The sequence below is a fragment of the Dermacentor andersoni genome, chromosome 2, assembly GCF_023375885.2.
Source record: "Dermacentor andersoni chromosome 2, qqDerAnde1_hic_scaffold, whole genome shotgun sequence".
NCBI classification, from domain to species: domain Eukaryota; kingdom Metazoa; phylum Arthropoda; class Arachnida; order Ixodida; family Ixodidae; genus Dermacentor; species Dermacentor andersoni.
The window spans coordinates 124,745,772-124,764,403 of record NC_092815.1 but is presented as its reverse complement, the minus strand read 5'-3'; the positions used below and the strand labels follow the sequence as shown (position 1 = coordinate 124,764,403).

Here is an 18,632-nt window from a genome sequence, read left to right as displayed (position 1 = left end):
TCATGGCTGTTTTTAAGTATAAAAGCTTGTTAATGTGACCATTGTAGTGAAAACTGGAGTCAGTCTGGAGGAAAACTCGTGTGTTTATGCTGCGGCCACACTGCGATGGGAGTCGTAACTCGGAGTCGATGGGAGTCTGATTACGAGTTCAATGCCGACTTTTTGAAGTCGTGTGGAGTGCCTTTCAAAGCAGGCCGTCGTCGTAGTAGTACGCAATGACGCTGGCAGTGCGAGACCTCAACAGCAGGTCACGTTCAACAGTGCTTAAATCGCTGAACTCGAGCCCAGCATCGTGAGCTAATGTGTCATTGTCAGGGTCATCCATTGCAACGAGCGTCGAAGTTGGCGTCATAAGATAAAGAACCAGCTTATCGTGGTGTGCTTTCCCTTCCGCTAGCCATCATAGTTCCGCTTTCGCGTTGCTGTCGGCTCTGTCTTGGCTCTGTTTCTGGCCGCACGTTTGCGTTTTGTGCAGAAAAGCCGTAGCGCCGTCTGCGGGGGCCGTTTTACTCACCGACGGCGCAACGTCACTATGAGACCATGACGTCAATACTCCTCGATCGGAGGGCGGTTGATTTGAACTGCGCTAGAAGTACGCATGCGCTTCAGAGCGCATTTTCTCTTAAAATAAGTCTCTTCTTCGCACGAAACAAGCGTTTCGAGGTTTCTGGGATGGTATTTCAACAGTCATTGTAACAAACAAATAAAATAACTTTAATACAGAATACTAGAAACAATGGCTACAGGTGTGTTGACTAAATATAAGCACGTTGATAATGTAACGATCTCATGCTCATTTTCTGGATCAGTTTGATGATTCAAAATATTGCTACGGCATGAGCTGGGTGAGGAGAAGAGGAAGAAGAGGTTAGCTGGTGCAGCCTCGGGACGCCATCTTGACTTCACCATCAATCTCGTCCCTTAAATAAAGCCGGTTTAACGTTAACCGTAACAGTTTTGTGGTGGAGGTGCGGTGTACTTCGACCAAGACAAGACGGAGCTGCTGCAGCAAGTGCCACGCCGGAGCCGACGCCTCGCTCGACTGCCTCCAACACCGTTTGAGATCCCGATGTCCCACAGCGGTGACCAACAGCCTTCTCTGGCTGCTCCAGTGCGAACAACCGGCGCCTGGATGCATCAGATGGAGCCCCGCCCTTTCTCAGGGAAATTCGGTGAGGCCGTGGAGGAATGGCTCACCCACACTACAAGCGTGTGAGCAAGTACAATGGCTGGAACTCCACGGCTCAGCTTGACAATGTGGTTCTGTTCCTCACAGACACTGCGCTAGTGTGGTTCGAGAACCATGAAGATACCTGCACAACGTGGGACAGCTTCGTTACTCACCTCACAGAGTGCTTCGGCGATTCCACCACGAAAAGGAAGCGGGCGGAGCAGACATTGCTTCAGCGCACTCAAGTACCTGGTGAGACCTGTACTACGTACATAGAGGCAATCCTGAAGCTTTGCAGAACGGTCAATCCTCGAATGTCCGAAGAGGACAAGGTTGGACATCTTCTCAAAGGCATAGCCGAGGATGTTTATAATTATTTAATCGGAAAGGAGAGTCTCGCCTCGGTCGCCGACCTCATCAAGCATTGCCGCACATTTGAGGCCTTGAAGCTGCGCCGTATCACGCCAAAGTTTGGCAGGTTAGCAAATGTCACAATGGTGGCAAGCGTTGACGAAAGCGACAACTACGGTTTTCAATTTGACCTTGCGGCAGCCATAAGGCAAATTGTCCGCGAGGAACTTGAACGACACACCAAAAAGGCGGATGTCGAACGGCTTGGTTGCGCTTCCAACCAACCTCAAGAACATGCATCTGCTGTGTCCGCATTGTTTGCCATGCCAGGCGTTGCAGACTGTCGAGTCGATCAGCTGCGACAGCACCGACGTACCTTTCCCAACGACATGACGCACGATCAACGAACTCGTCGAGCTACCACCACGAATCGGAATTCGGAAGATCGCGTTTATTATTCGCAGCATTCCAGGGTTGACCCCCAGGCTTACAACGTCGGTCGCGCATCGCCTGTTTGTTACAGCTGTGGCGCCTCAGGACACATTGCTCGTTTTTGTCGCCGGCGCCGACAGACAACAACATATGGCCCACCAATAACTTGGCCGAATTTTGAACGTGACAGTTATGACGACCGCTGGCCGACAGACCCTGATACTGCCAACACCACAGGCGTGCCACCCCGGAATACCTTCCGTCAATATAGTAGAAGGAGTGGCTCGCCAGCTTCAGACCGCAGCCTGACACCCCCAACCAGTCGCCAACGCCGTTCACCGTCACCACGGCGACGTGCTACGTCTCCAACGCCGTCGGGAAACTAGCCGGCGCGGCCGATGGAGGTAAGTTCGCCGGACAGTCTGCATCTGTGAAATACTCCTCTGCCTATTATGATGGTGAAGAACAAAGTGCGTGTGTTAATTGATAGTATACCTGCAACAGCATTAGTGGATACTGGTGCTACCGTTTCTGTCATGAGTGTGACTTTCAAAGAGAGGCTGGGTCGGAAAGTTATGTTCCCGTGGAATGATGGTGTGACGTTTCGTGGTGTCAGTGGAGAGGGCCTAGTCCCCCTTGGTATTTGTGTTGCAAGTGTTTTATTCGGAGGAGATCTTAAAACAGAATTTCTCGTACTACCGCGATGTACTCATGATGTGATTCTTGGTATTGACTTTCTTCAGGATTGCGGTGCATCCGTTAACTGTGGCACAGGCGAAATTACTTTGAATAGCGCGCTTCTCGCCACCCTTGCCGACACATCCTTACCAGTGAAAAACTATTGTGTTGTTTCGAACGATTTGCTGCTACTGCCTTGGTCGCTGTCACGTATCCCGGTCAATTTCGCTGCTGCCGACCTTTCATCGTTTGACGCGCAAGTCCAGCCACTTATGTCGAGCTGCGCAAAAAAAGATGTACTTGTACCACGCTCTGTCGTGAGAGTAGTGAATGGCGCCTCAAATTTGTGAGCTTTCAATTGTTCTTGCGTCCCTGCTGTTCTCCCGCGCGATATGAAGCTCGCTGAATTCGACGAGATTACTTACAGCTCCATTACAGTTCTAAGCGAGGAGGAGCAGTCTCATACTAGCAATCCCCACCGAAGCACTTCTGAAGAGCAGATCCTACGGATGATCAACAAGGCGCTACCCTCATATGAGCGTCACACTCTCGCACGAGTTTTGTGGGCACATCTTTCTGTGTTCGATTTTACACAAGGCGACAAGCAGGCTTCACTCCCGCGTTCTCGTGCTCGCCACAGAATTGACACCGGATCTGCGCACCCCATTCGGCAAAAGCCTTACCGCGTTTCTTCAACAGAAAGTTATTGCTGAACAGGTGAAAGACATGCTGCGGAAAAGTGTTGTTCAAGAGTCCTCTAGTCCGTGGGCAGCACCCGTAATCTAAGTAAAGAAGAAGGATGGATTGTGGCGGTTTTGCGTTGATTACAGGAAAATGAATGCGGTCACCAAAAAGGATGTGTATCCGCTTCCTAGAATTGATGATGTCATCGATTGTCTACATTCCGCTGCCTACTTTTCATCACTGGATTTGCGATCAGGGTATTGGCAGATACCCATGCACCCAGACGATAAGGAGAAAACGGCCTTCGTGACACCAGACGGTCTTTATGAATTTAACGTTATGCTGTTCGGCCTTTGTAACGCGCCAGCAACATTCGAACGATTCATGGATACTATCCTCCAAGGACTTAAATGGGAAATTTGTTTGTGCTACCTCGATGATGTGGTTATTTTTGGCAGCACATTGAGTGAGCATAACAGCCGTCTCAGTCTTGTTCTGGATTGTGTCAAACAAGCCGGCTTGATCCTAAATTCCAAGAAATGTCGTTTTGGGGAAATCGAGACGTTAGTACTTGGGCATCTGGTCGACAAAAACGGTGTGAGGCCAGATCCACGGAAGATTGAGGCAGTCAGCTCCTTCGAAGCACTGAAGTCAGCGCGGGAGTTAAGGAGTTTCTTGGGCCTGTGCTCGTATTTTCGTTGCTTCGTCCCAAGATTCGCCGACGTGGTGTACCCCCTAACATGTCTTCTCCAAAAAGCCGTCCCTTTCAACTGGACATCGGCTTGCGACGACGCGTTCCGCCAGCTAAAATTTCTGCTAACATCAGGGCCCATATTGCGTCACTCTGATGCATCCGCACCTTTGGCAGTGCACGCGGATGCCAGTGGCATCGGCATCGGTGCTGTACTAGTGCAACGTCATCAAGGAGCTGAACACGTTGTGGCTTATGCTAGTTGCTCTTTGACCAAGGCGGAACGCAATTACACTGTGACCGAGCAAGAATGCTTGGCAGCTGTTTTCGCTGTCCACAAATTTCGGCCTTATATCTACGGACGCCCGTTCACTATCGTTACTGACCATCACGCGTTATGCTGGTTGGTGAATCTCCGTGATCCGAGTGGTTGACTGGCACGTTGGGCTCTTCGACTGCAGGAGTACGACTTCGTTATTTCCTACAAGTCCGGGCGTTGCCACGCAGATGCGGACTGTCTCTCCCGCCTTCCTCTGACGACGACGGAATGTCACGAAGACAATTTTGATGACTGTCTTGCTCCCATTTCTTCTACATTCCCAGACTCGATGACTTTCAAAGCAGAGCAGGAAAATGATATTAGTTTGGAACCTCTATTTGCAGCCGCATCGCGTCCTGGGGCCACTGGTCGATTTTGTGTCCGTGACGGCTTGCTTTACAAGACCAATTATTCGGCTAAAGGCGCACGCTTCCTTCTGGTGGTGCCGCAGAGTCTGCGAACGGACATACTGAGAGCCATGCACGACGATGTGACCTCTGGCCATCTAGGATTCATCAGAACTTTGAACCGGACACAGGAGCGTTTTTACTGGCCCAGAATGCGGGACACAGTCAAGCACTACGTCGCCAGTTGCGAACAATGTCAACGCTACAAGCGCCCTACGACCGCTCCGCCAGGTCTTCTCCAACCTCTGCCGCTGCCTCGCCTGCCATTTGAACAAGTGGGTATCGATTTCCCCGATCATCTAACGACAACCGATGGGTGATCGTATGTGTCGACCATCTGACCCGTTACGCGGAAACGGCGGCCGTACCATCTTCAACAGCTGCGTCCGTTGCAACGGTTTTGCTTCGATTCATTATTCTTCGACATGTTCCCCCCCCGTGTCATCATTAGCGATCGCGGTCGTCAGTTCGTTGCGGACGCCATAGAAGAACAGCTTCGTCTCTGCAGTTCGCAGTTCCGTCATTCAACGCCTTATCACCCTCAGACAAATTGGCTTGTAGAACGTACGAACAGAACTCTAACGAACATGCTGGCCATGTACGTATTTTCCGATCACAAGGACTGGGATGACGTACTCCCCTTCATCACCTACGCTTATAATACTGCAAAGCATGAGACGACCGATTACAGTCCTTTTTATCTCCTTTACGCACGTTCACCGCTAAACTGCATTGACACTATACTACTGTTTGACTTTCACAGCGAGTACTCTGTTGCCAAGACGCTTTGTCTTGCCGAAGAAGCCCGGCGTATCGCTCGTCTTCGTACTGTGGCATCGCAACACCGATTGAAAGAGCGCTATGACAGCCGACACCAGTCCGTCTCGTACGCTAAAGGAGACTTTGTGTGGTTGTGGACTCTGGAACGTAAACGTGGTTTATGTGAAAAGTTTTTACCCCAGTACGCGGGCCCATTCGTCATTGTAGATCGCTTGAGTGACTTGACGTACGTGGTGGCACGCTTGACGTCCGCTGGTCGTCGGTCTAGCCGGACCCAGTTAGTACATGTTGCCCGTCTTAAGCGGTTTCACCCCACGCTTTCTGAGTAATTTGAACTTGCCCAGCGGGCTTCGTCTGGCAACCGGGGATTGCTAAAGCATGAGCTGGCCGAGGAGAAGAGGAAGAAGAGGTTAGCTGGTGCAGCCTCGGGACACCATCTTGACTTCACCATCAATCTCGTCCCTTAAATAAAGCCGGTTTGACGTTAACCGTAACAATATAATTAATTCAGGCATTTTTTTCTGGTCCCTGAAACACAAGTGAACTAGTGTTTACCGTACAGCGTGTTGGAACACTGTGCCTTTTTAGCTCCTTGCATGCGACTGGGGGTCGTCCTTGCACAAGATTGCACAGGTAGTCCTACTGAAATTTTTTTATATGAAATCTAATATCCTGATATAAATCTAATTTCTGTAAAAGTGATGACGAAAACCTATGGAAATATTCGACTGCATATAGAACATTTAATTATGGAGAAGTATCTGACTATTTGTTATGTATGACTAAAAGCTAAGACGCGCATGTGAATCCGGATTGTATTTTTTATTTAATATTATTATTTTTGATTGTATGTAGGCGGCCACCCTTGTTTTCTAAGTGAATTCTTTGTCCTTGCTCTGCCCTTAGATCTCAACTTCAGCAGTGAGAAACTACACATAGAGCTGCCCTGGATGCTTCAACCTGTAGGCCTGGCTGTCTCACCTAATGGCATCTACTTTGCAGTGTTTTATCAGTAAGAAAATTTTGGTTATTGAATTCAATTCAGCTTTATTCAACATCTGTCAGATGTTTGGAGCATGCACAGGAAGCCTGAAAGGGCTTGACTGGGTCCATGCACCGGAACATGGCATACAGTAGTATCAACTCCATACATGTGCAGGAGAAAATCAACATGCAGGAAATGCAAGAACTTCAGAAAACTACAAAACAATGCAAACAAGGGGCAATTATGTGCGTAGAGAAAATCCATAAAACATACAAAAATATTTCGAGAAATTTACTGGATCAGAACTGAAAGAAATAAAGAAACACAAGCAGTAGTTAAACAAAAGATAAAACAATGAAAAGTTATACGTATATGCTTTGTAACTCATTCAAGGAGGTCAATTCTACACTGGTGCCATTTTTGGCCAACTCATTTAGCAAGGTTTGTAATGTTTGCCTTAGCATTTGGTTACTATAGGCCGTGCAGTGTGTGGCAACTTTCCATGTTTCGGTATAGCATGTATGGTACGTAGGGGAATTTTTTTTAACCTCACCAGTGATTTCAGAAGGTAATTTTCTTATTTGTTTCCTTCTTGTGTTGTTTCCTTCTTAGTAGTCTGAAATTGTACATACATTGTACATTAACAATCTTAAACTTATTGAACATATCCTCTGTGTGACATCGGTAAGGAGCTTTAAAAACTAGGCGTACTGCAAGCTTCAGAAGTGAAAGAACTTTCTTATTTTCTTGTTGCTCCCCTAACTAGTGCACCATAGGTTAGTGTGGAAGAAAATAGAGCATTGTACAAAATATCATTAACTGAAACAGGGAATGTAAAGCAATGTCAACACATGAGATCAATTACCTTGGACAGCTTTTTCGACAGGTAAATGATAGCACCCAAGCACGAATTATTGGAGATTAAAGGGCCCCTGAAACGGTTCAGACAAATCTTGTAGACGTGTAGGGTACAGCTTAAGTAGAACATTCGCACCACAATTTAAGTGAAGCGTTACGTATTAATGGGGCTACAAGCGATTACAAGTTACCCTCCTCCCTAGCCATGCTTTTCCTCCTCAACTTGTTCGCCGAGCAATCGGGGCTAAGCTTCGTCTTCACTGGTTCTGCGTCACGATGCGACGCCACATCGTCCACTTCCGGTTGTTTTGGAGCCCACCCCCGCCCGCACGAAACCTCTCCGCTAGCCGCTTGGCCATCGACCCCAAGCGAGAGCTATCGAAGCAGCGTGCGTTGCGAGCATTCTGCCATAGCGCCGAACGTGTCTGGTATTCCGGTAACCACAGGCGAGCAGGGAATTTGGACGGAATGGTGGAGGCATAAACTCAAGCTGATGAAGGAACTTTAGTGTAGATGCACGTGAGCTGCCTGATCGGTCTCCACGGTCCAACCACCCGTTGGCGCAGAGCTTAACCAGCCAAACAGAGAGCTAATATTGCTCTAACAAAGTGTAATACATTTTAAACATCTACGAAAACGTAGATGCACTCCTGCGAAAAACTTGCATCAGCAGCAAAGAAGAATACATTTTGTTACTGCTACTGTGTGTGGTTGAGCTCTGTCACCAGGTGGCTGCACCGTGCAGACCATTCACATTTGCGCTTCTGTTCATCCCCTGAAACGACACGCAAGGGGACACATCCAGGCCCTGTCCCCTTGCGCTTGCGTTTACCCTAATACCGGACTCGCGAAACGCTATTGCGTTAGTAATCTTCCGGTGTAAAGTGACGGCCGCAATCGCGTAAATTCTTGCGCCCATCGGATAGCGACAGTTCGATGCGCTGCAGCCAGTCCACTCATCTACTGGCTTGCAGAGGGACACAATGTTGCAGCTTTACATATTGCCAGTCGCTACATTTGCAGTCCACAATGGAACAAAGTCGAATCATAGCGCTCGCGAAAAGACAGACCGACACTGACGGCAGAGCTCTCGTCAAAGGCGGAGCACATTGTAACACAAGCAGATGACACTTGCTGTGTGCTGGAAGTGCTTAAGCGTACTGAAAGATTGTTCTTGTGCATTCCCTTTATGTTCCTTTCTTTCTTTAAAAACAAATCAACTTACATTCCAACTATTACGAACATCATTTGTTTACCATAAAGTTGGAAAAATTATCGATCACGCGCCCTGGTCAGCCAATCGGATAGCTCGCCCCACTGATGTCATATGGGTGATCTCCGTCATATGGGTAGGGGCGGCTTAAAATTTCGCCGAGCAGTGTGCTGCGATCGCTAGCGATGTGCATTTTTAAAACCTTATAATAAATTACACGCTTTACGCGGAGCACTTAGATGTGTCAATTAATGATCAGAAGGACCTACTCTAACGACTCAGTACGTTTGTAGAAAATTGTCAAAATCGTTTCAGGGTCCCTTTAAGCCAAGCATCTTAAAACTTTTGATATCTTCTATTTCCAAATCGTTTATCAACAGTCAGGGTAGTCTGCAGAATCTGTTTCATGGGTGGAACAAAATAGCAATTAAGCTTTACAGATTTTTTTCTTTAATTCATTATTAGTAGCCCACAAGTGAATGTGATGAAGTGTTTCATTTGCGCAATAATATAGGCACACAGAATCCGAGCCGGCAAAAAGTAGGCTAGTATTGTCTGTGTATGCCGTATTTGTATGATTAAATAAAAGGTGCATTCAAATTTGCATATGCATTACAATCAGAACTCCTTGTTACTCAAAAAAAAAAAGCTCAATGCAAGGTAGCAAGCCACGCTGCTGTCAAATGGGTCGTCTGAAGAAAGCAATGCTCGGAGACATTGCAAGCTGGATCCATGGTGCATGGAATACCCTCCCACAGATGATGGTTGTGCGAGCCCCCAGAAGTGTGGCATTTCCAATGCTTAAATGGAACTGAAGATGACTTGCTGTGGTTGGTAGAGAGCGAAAAGGAGGTGTCGTTGGACTCCGATATCCACTAGCCGCAAAGATTCAGCTGTGTGCGTGTCTGTATGGCTTCGTGTTTTCCATAATATTGTTTCAACGCGGTACGCATCAACTCAAGTTTAGTTACTTGATGTGCACAGTAGAATCGGCACCAAGTTATTTCTTTGAATATTTGGGTGCTAATATAACTGCGCATTACAGTCGGTGGCGCTGTAAGATCATGCAAATGCAGTAATATATACTTGGCCATGTGATAAATGTTAACAATATCATTCATGTAAAGAACAAAGAAAAAAGGACCCAAAATGCTCCCCTGTGGAACACCTAAATGAAGTGGCCTGACTGAAGAAGAGTGACCATCAGTCATGGCAAACTGTGACAAACACTGTAGGTACAATGAAATAAATGACAGAACTTTCAAACAAATGCCATAGTGCTCCAATATTTTAATAAGTATGTTGTGATTAATATAATTGAATGCTTTTGTTAAATCCGTAAAGTACGATGCCCTGCGTCCATAATCTGCTTCTGCAATAGACACAAAAGGAAAATATAGAACAATCGAGAGAAAAAAATGTGTAATTATAGGCCGAAAGCTCTGGTAGTACCGTAATGTCTCTAATGCAACACGACCACAATTGTAACGTGAGGGTTGACTTCACGGTCACACGAAAAGAAGTAAAACCTAAAAAAAAAAGGGGGGGGGGAGAAAAAAGAGACATCATGCCATTTCACGTTGCTGTGCAATGAAATACAAGCTTATGAGATTGCAGAATTTACCTAGATTTGATTCAGTGATGATGAAGTCTGGAAGAGTGTTCCATAATTGCATGGTGCGAGAAAGCGCCAACCAAATGTATGCGTTAGTGTTTCCGTAAATGTATTGAACTTATAAGTGGTCAACACTGCGTACTACTGATTGTAGTAATACCAGTGAAAGCAAAGGACAATGATTGCTGCTTTTCGAGATGTGCGCTTGCTTGTCCACTTGCACAGCTTTGACTGACCTGATAAGGTAGTCTGCTGTCAAGCTTCATTAAGAACTCTGTGTAGGCAAACAAGCCTCTTACAATACGTTTTTTACATTGGCTGAAGCCAGCCTCTGTGCCATTTTGTTAACAAATTATTGCTCTCATTTCAGCATCACCACAATGGTCCATGAAAATACCGTCAAGGAGCCACTACAGGTACGTGTCCCTCAAGCGAGGCTGGATTGAAAGAAAAGCAGGAAACGTTTGGACTTGCCTAGTCATCTTGTACATATAACCAACTGCATGTTTGATGTACTGCACCTTTTTGGGATTAAGAAAAATAGGAAGCAGAGTAAAAGTTTATAGTAATCACTTGAATTCGCTGATTGTTCCTTTACAGCACAGTCTACACATTAATGCCAACTTTAGCAGTGCAGGTGTTGGACTTGAAATGGAGCAGCACTCTCCATTTTCCTTAAGAAACTTCTTTTTTTGTCTGGTGCCCAAATTACAGCTGATGATCTGCAACCGGAGAGATGCAGCCGATGTGTCCAAGTTGCTTCTTAGTGAGGCTGGAAAGCACAACACCACAACAGATATTCAGATTGTGAATGTTGCGGACTGCCTTGACCGCATTCACTCGTACAGCTGTGGCAAAGCCGACCTTATGGAGGAACTGAAGCTATACATGGCAGATGTCTGTGCGCTTGCATCATTGGACAGTGTCTCCAGATTTGGACTTCAGTTATTCTGGTAAGGTGCTTTTCTCGTGCAGCATGAACATGGGATAGTGAATTAGCTCCAGCTGTTTCCTGTGCTGGCCTCATTTTATCATGTGAATACAGGTCCCGACTAAACTGGCCCAAGTTTTTCCCATTATTGTGCACTTTTCCAGCTGTCCTCTTATTGCTGCACGCTTGCCCCCATGTTATTCAGTGACAAGCAAGAAATACAGGCGATCCTTTTTCCAATAAATTGTGATGGATCTGCCATTGACCCCTCCGCACTTCAAGAAATACTATATACACTCGTGTAAGCGCCGCGCATTTTGTCGCTGTCGTAGCAGTGTGCGGCCTTTACGTGGACATGGGCCACTCTAGACCAGCCTTTCCCACAGTGCATTATCCCTGAGATTCACTTGTACCAAAACAGCGAACCATGTTGTTTTCATAATACAGTCAAACTCGGCTATATCGAACTCGCAAAAAAACGCCTATCAGTTCGATATAGAGCATAATTCGATATAAGCCTGCTAAATAATTGGATGTCATAAAAGCACAAACCATTTATAAAGTCACTTTATTGACGAAACTAGCTTAGTTTCGCATAAATTAGTCCTGCATTTTCTTCTGCTTGGGCAATTTCGCTGCCTGAGGCGCACGCACTTCCCCACGTTGTCTAAGGAGTCCGAGCAGCTGAGACCGCAACCTTCTGCATTCGCGCAGAAGCACCGGACTAATGCGAGTGCACCAATCACTTCGGAGGATGTGGGCAAAGGACTGTAGTTGCTTTCCTCAACGTGCCTACTTTCATTTGTGCTCGGTACGATGTCGGCGATGTAGTCTTCGTTTCGGGATCTACCGTCGTCGCGACACCATCATCTGCACTCACAAACTCGTCCTCCGTTGATTCGAATGTCCCGGAAATTTTGACAGCTCGCTCCAAACTTCGGCAACACCGGCAAAGGCTTCGTCGCGTTCATCAGAATTCACAGTCATCACCGAGCACACGGAAACCGGCACGTATGAAGAACGCCTCGTACACGGCCGTGCGTACGCGTCGGGCGCCATGGGCACCGGGTTGCGAGTCTGGCCACTTTAGCCCTAATTGTGCTGAGAGTGCTCCTCGGAATCTTGCACGCTGCGGGGACATCGCGTTCGACGCGATTTATGATTTCGATCTTCATGACGAAAGGCGAATTCTGCCGCTTCATCACGGCAACACTGCGGGAGAAAGCCCACAAGGCGCAAACACGATAAACCAGAGAAGCAGCCAGACAACTCGCACTCTTGCCATCTTGCACGAAGAGCGCACAAGAGCCTCTGATTGGCTGTCTGAGCAAGCGCTGTAGGTGGGCCAGGATCATTTTTTGCTGGGGAGTGTCGATAGATAGTGATCTAAAGAAAGGAAGGACGCTTGATTCTGCAACCCGTGAGGGAGCACGGCGAAGCGTCGTCAGGGGAGAGGGAGTGGGAAGTGAAAGATGATAGAGAAAGAGGGAGGATAATAGACTTCACTATGCGCGACAGGGGGAGTGTCGACGGCTCGCCCGAACAGCCCGAGGCAGCGCGGTCACGGTAGGGAGAGCGGTTGGATGGAGCCGCGCCGCCGGGTTTCCCCGCTACCGCGAGGGAAAACCAACTTCTGGGGGCACTTTTCCGCCGCTTGACGTTCAATATATCGGGAGTCACTGCAATATTTGTTCGATGCAAGCGTAATTTTTGCTATATATACTCATTGTAACTATACCGTGACCAGAAATTGTTCGATATATAGAATAATTCGATGTAAACGGGTTCGATATAGTCGGGTTCGACTGTATAGTATTTGTTCACAGATGCACACCATGCACCTGGTGCCTGTCTACTCCTAACTGCTGTCACTATTGCACTGTTCAGGCTTGGTTCAGCAGCACACTTGTGGATGCAGTCATTGTTAGCGTCATCTGTGGCATGAGATATGCCTGTGACTTTAACCCTTTCAATGCTGTTTTTTTTTTTTTCGATGATGACGGACCGCCAGTGTCTGGATTTGTTTTCTCGGATATTATAAAATGAACAGAAAGGAAAAAATGGCATGGATAATGGCAAATGCACTGTTAGTATGGTTCTCACATTCCCATCTTCATTTTCTATCTCCTGCCTAGCTTTATATTGATGTACACATTTCCACGATTATGCCACCGTGTCAAAGAATAAAAAAAAAAAAAACCCTATAAACGTGTTACAGGTGACAGAAACACGCATTACTAGTGTTTTAGCATTATAGCATGACTATTTGAATTGAGAATCATTGCAGCAGCAGGCAAAGTCCAGGAGCCACCCCTCCCATCTGATCTGCGGATGTGCGCTGCACGCGGCACAACTACGCCCACAAAGGGGCACGTTCCACAGTGCACTAACAAAAGCCCATACTGAGAAAACCCAGAGAGAGGAGAATATACGCTTCTAAAAATATAGAATAGATGGCAGAACTACCTTGGAGCTTGCCAGCTGCATGTTACTGCGCACATTCGACTGGAGAGAGTAAAGAATGCACGGGTACGTCAGTGGTATGGCAGGACAGAAGCGTGGAAACGTACCGGTATGTCACAGCATGTCAGTCACACTGAAAGTTTGAACAGTGAGCTTGCTGCGGGCATGCGGTTAAAGTCGCACCACTGCACAAATTGGTCATTTTGAAAAGGGGATTAGGTGGTGGTGATAAACTTTATTGAAAGGGGGAAGGGTAAAGAGGGACGTGGCTGAGGGTTAGGGCTCAAGTAAGGCCCTGGGCCTGCTTGGCCTTTTCCGCCCAGTCCACCAGTTCAAGTTGTTGGTCGACGTCCCCGGAACTGAGCCAGGCTGTCCAGTCAGTCTCGCTGCTAATGGGGAGATGAGAGAACGGGAGCGAGGTGCATTCCCACATTATGTGTGTGAGTGTTCCTGTTTCTGAACAGAGCCTACATTTGTCGCTTTCCCTGCCCCCTGTGATTTTGTTAATGTATTTTGGGTGTGGGTATGTGTTTGTCTGAAGTCGTCGAAATGCGACCGCTTGCGTTTTGTCGAGTTGCTTGGCCGGTGGTGGGAGCGCGCGACACCTCAAGCGATACCGATGGGCTATTTCATAATAAGTCTCACAGGGTTCCTCGTGTCTCTCCTCCTCATTCACGCCGTCCGCATCCGCGGACGAGGCTCGGCCCGCGAGATCTCGAGCCAGACTGAGCCGACGCGTTGCCGGGCACAGCCGCGTGAGCGGGGGTTCACACGAGGGTTTTCAAGCCGCTTAGGGGGCGTCGTGTGAGGACATGGTACGCCTGTTTGGAAATTCTACCACGGACAAAATTTCCGATGGCCTGCTTGCTGTCGCTGATGACGGTATTCGTTTCCGCATGCATGGCCATGGTAATTGCGGTTTCCTCTGCTTCTACCACCCGGCCAGCCGTGATTGTTGTATGTTCTAATAGTCCTCCGTTGTGATCCGCTACCACCGCGGTCATGAGGTCGCCGCGAGGGTGTCTGGCTGCGTCTGTGTAGACCACTCCATCTTGCGAGCCGTAGCGTCACCAAATGGCTTCACTACGGGCCTGCTGACGGCCCTGATGGAACTCGGGGTCCATGTTGTGGGGTAGAGGTGGGGCATAAATATGCCCCCTGACCTTTCGCGGAATCGTCACGTACTCTGGTAACCTCGGGGATAGCCTCGAGACTGAGCTTCCGGAGGACTGTGCGGCCAGCCGGGGTTTCACCGACTTTCACTGACTTTGTGCACAACGTACCTCCTTGCCAACATTCTCTCCTACCGTTCTATGTGCGGGTACGTGGCATTGTTAATAAATGTTCAGTGAAATCTCCATAATTCGAACTGCCTTGTTGGTCATGACAAGGTCCTATGTATTTGGAGAAAGAAAAGCTCCTACAAATTCGAACTCCAAAAATGGTGGAACGATTATTTCGAACAAAATTCTTCGCTCCTATGGACCCCTTTTCGGACAAACCTGAGCCAAAGGTGAAGGTTCAGTGTGTCACTAGCTGTGGTAATGTTGCATGTTGTACAGATGATAAGAAAAGATGCATAGGGAACCGAGACCAAACCAGAGAAAGCAGAGCTGTGTGCGCCCTCCTTTCACATAAAGGACCCCCTAGCGCACTTGACCATGTTACCGTGCATGCGCTCACCTGATGACAAGGATGACATAATGGCAATGTTTCCTTACATAATTCATCTGTGCCACTAGCCAACCAGCTCAGCTTTTAGCAATAGTAATGAATCTTTTTGACCTTCCAGAGCATGGTGATGCAGCCAGAAATGGATGACAAGAAGACATTCATAAAGCATGAGTAGTGGAAACATGGCCACAATTAGCACTAATTTCTCCTGGGAGGAGTTTTGAAATTTGTCCTGAAATGTGCTCGTTGAACTTGTGTACAACGAGTACTATGTTAATTAAGCATTCCTGTGCTTTGGTTTGTCTTCATTCATCCATCCATGCCATTGGCTCCATGTTAGTTCAGTTGGTGGAGTAAATGCCCCAGCAAGGAAGTGATACCAGGCTCTGTCCCTGAACTATAACAAATTCTAGTGTCGCTACAAAGCTGTCTTTGTGAGAACCCGTATGAGTTTTATTTGTAGCTTTGTGTTGCTTTCAGGTGGGTGACAACTTTTCCTTTAATGTAATCATAATGCATAATATATTTCTGTGTCATAAGTTTGCTCTCGTGTTATGTTTGTGTTACCGTTACATCCATAAAGACATGGTATATTTGTCTATTTTAGAACGCACCATAGTTTTATATTTAAAATTTATCATGTTCCTGATTTGGATCTTGCCATAACCTGTAGCGTCACAGGGAGCTGACATGGAGTCCTGGATGTAGCATTACCACCTACCTTTCAGTTTTGCGCTGTCTTCTGACATATCAAGGGCTTACTGTTTAAGAAAGGACTTATTTGCCATCTTATAAATGTAACTTAGCTTGAACTTCGCTTCCTTTCTTGTGAAGCCACTGTACTCCTGGTTCCCAAGAAATCCTATCTCTGTCAAATGAAAAATCATTCTGAAGCCATTGGAGTAGTCAAGCATTATAGTGCTGTACACAGTTACAAGACATTAGTTATGAAAGAAGCAGGTCACTAACCATAGTCAAAGCAAAATGACATATTGAGATCCATATTGATCTTGAAATGTCATTTTGTTCTGACTATGGTCAGCGATTGTGAGCAAGAAATCCGTACAGATATCTAAATGTAATTTTGTTTTGACTGCGGTCAGTGACCTGTTTCTTTCCTAACAGTGATTTATCTTGACAACACAGCATTCCGGTGAACTCTTGGCTACAGTTACAAGACAATGTTGCCATGTGTTGAAATCTATTGTTACATGTGAATGATGGTAAGCATAAAGAGTGACAGTGCGAACTTGCTTTACGTGCTTGCAGCATTTCAGAGAGCTTTGTCTGTATGTTGTCTGAAAAGCAGTGGGGACGTGAACACCTCAGCATTTGGAGATTAGCCATGCCTTTAACTGAGCCAGACAAAGGCAATCAAGAGTTGTATGCTGGACAGTTAGTTGGGTGTGCTTTTTTGAAAAGAGTTTTACATCTGAAGGGAAATCCTTTTGTGCCAAGCACATTGAATGACGTATCACTTTTTTTGCAGTTTTCTCAAGCGGGTGGAAGGAACCATAACCAAATCTACTGAGATGGTAAGAATGCCTTGTTAGGGCTAACGTTCATGTCAGTTTCTTTTGCTTGAAATGGTAATACTAGTTCTCAAAGAATAGTTCATGAACTCTCGCACTTTTTGAGAGAGTTAAGAAAGTTCGGAGGGGTCTGATTTTTAAATGTGCAGGTTGAGTATTGGTATGATGTATGAAGTTGAAAGTTTCGAAACATATTTACTATTGCAGATAATGAATTTGCATGAAATTTGGCCAGAATGTAGAACTATACCTATGGGAACCTTGTGAGCTTCAGTGATCTGCTTTCCAGAGATCCTTTTTATTCTTCTCTGGTCTTTCTGGTTGCTCAGAGAGATCAACTCTGTGGTTGAAAAAACACCCAATCATTGTAGAACGTCCTCAAAGCCTATGTGGTCTTTGTTGTACCATAGTACAGCAAACCTTGTTAATACATAACCGTGTAATAAGTAATTCTGGTTTAAATATAGTCACGATGGATCCCCAGCCCTGTCGCCATTGAACCTAATGTATTGGCTGACCACATAAGCTGTAGTCTCTTAACACATGCCAAACAGTTAGTGTGTAGTATTTACTTCATTTTTTGGTGCGTACCAGCATGGAACCAGCTAAATGTCGTGCGCATAGACCATATATTGCGAAATTGTGATGCACAGACCTTTCCTGGACTGCAGTCGCTACCTTTAGTGATGTCAAAACATGGTAGCCACAATGTGTTTCCTACTCCTATAGCTTCTAGCACTTTCACATCGTCATGGATGACGATATGGATGGTTCCGTACCCGATGCGGCTAGTGCATTGACTGCCATGAGGGCATTCACAGATAAGTGGGGCCTGATGGAGAAACTGGCTCGCAGCCTTGCTGAGTTTCAGAATGCCGTTGTCACTGCAAGGTCGCCATGGCGGCAAGTGAAAATCACAGATTTCTTGCTGCCTGGTCGCAAATGAAACTTGTCTGCGTGTGTGTTTGAGTAAGAATCAGCATGTTTTTTGGCCAGTCAGTCTATAGCCACTCATCTGCCATTGTCAGTTAATTAGTACATCGCTTAGTTCGTACCTGATCCATGTTCCCCACCAACTACGAATTATTGAGGTTTTGCTGTATTGTTGTAGAAATGGCTATCTCCACAACAGTGTGTGACAGAAATCTTGTTTTGGGGCACAGCAACCAACCAAAGGTTGGTGTTGAGAGACTCAGCTGCATTTGGGGTTTGCTCTAAGTTCAGAGATACAACAGGTTTTCGCTTGTCAGCCTCTTGTAGGTAAGAAGCACAGCCTTGGCCTGATCACTGGCGAAAAGTAAACATATGAGCTGGTACCAGCTTAACCAGGGTGCAGTGTGCTAGGAGTGGGTAGCAATTTCAGGGAGGGCCCATGGCTGAGGGTCTTTTTGTAGATGCCACCAGGTGGCGCCATTTCAGTATGGGCTGTGTGGAAGCCGCTGTGTTTCCCCTGACATGCTCTGCAACGACGGCTCGTTGCGCCAGTTGTGCTTTTGAATGTTTGTAGCTTATTTTCTTTTATCTTTTTTTTCTTTTAATTCAAGCTCCTCACATGCTCCGAGGTGGAGTATTGCATGAGGGGGTCTAAGAAAGGCTAAACATATTGAAAAGGAGAGCGAGCCAACTCATTGCGTAAAATTTGGCATTATGAAATGAAGTGTTATACAATAGCTCACCGTAAAGGTCACGATTGTTGCTTGTACATTGTTAGGCTGCAGGAAATCAAAAACCATGGAATTGTTACAATTACGTGTCACACGTGAAAAAAATTTATCAATGAAAGCGTACTCCTTCGCATACAGGCATCACTCAAACAATACGTGGATATTCTGTAGAGAGACTGGCGAC

General features: G+C 46.5%; 1 protein-coding gene and 1 long non-coding RNA gene across 6 annotated transcripts in view; both read left to right on the top strand.

The window, feature by feature from the left end:
- LOC129387528 (uncharacterized) overlaps nt 1-18,632 on the top strand; it is a 179,468-nt gene that overhangs the window by 113,811 nt on the left and 47,025 nt on the right. The window lies entirely within an intron of this gene.
- LOC126541180 (general transcription factor 3C polypeptide 4-like) overlaps nt 1-18,632 on the top strand; it is a 98,165-nt gene that overhangs the window by 56,417 nt on the left and 23,116 nt on the right. For all 5 annotated transcript variants that reach the window (XM_055076525.1, XM_055076526.1, XM_055076527.1 and 2 more), the window contains 4 exons: nt 6,420-6,525; nt 10,555-10,600; nt 10,899-11,137; nt 16,742-16,787. In XM_055076525.1, coding sequence (XP_054932500.1) covers nt 6,420-6,525; nt 10,555-10,600; nt 10,899-11,137; nt 16,742-16,787 — 437 coding nt within the window. The remainder of the gene's footprint in view (nt 1-6,419; nt 6,526-10,554; nt 10,601-10,898; nt 11,138-16,741; nt 16,788-18,632) is intronic.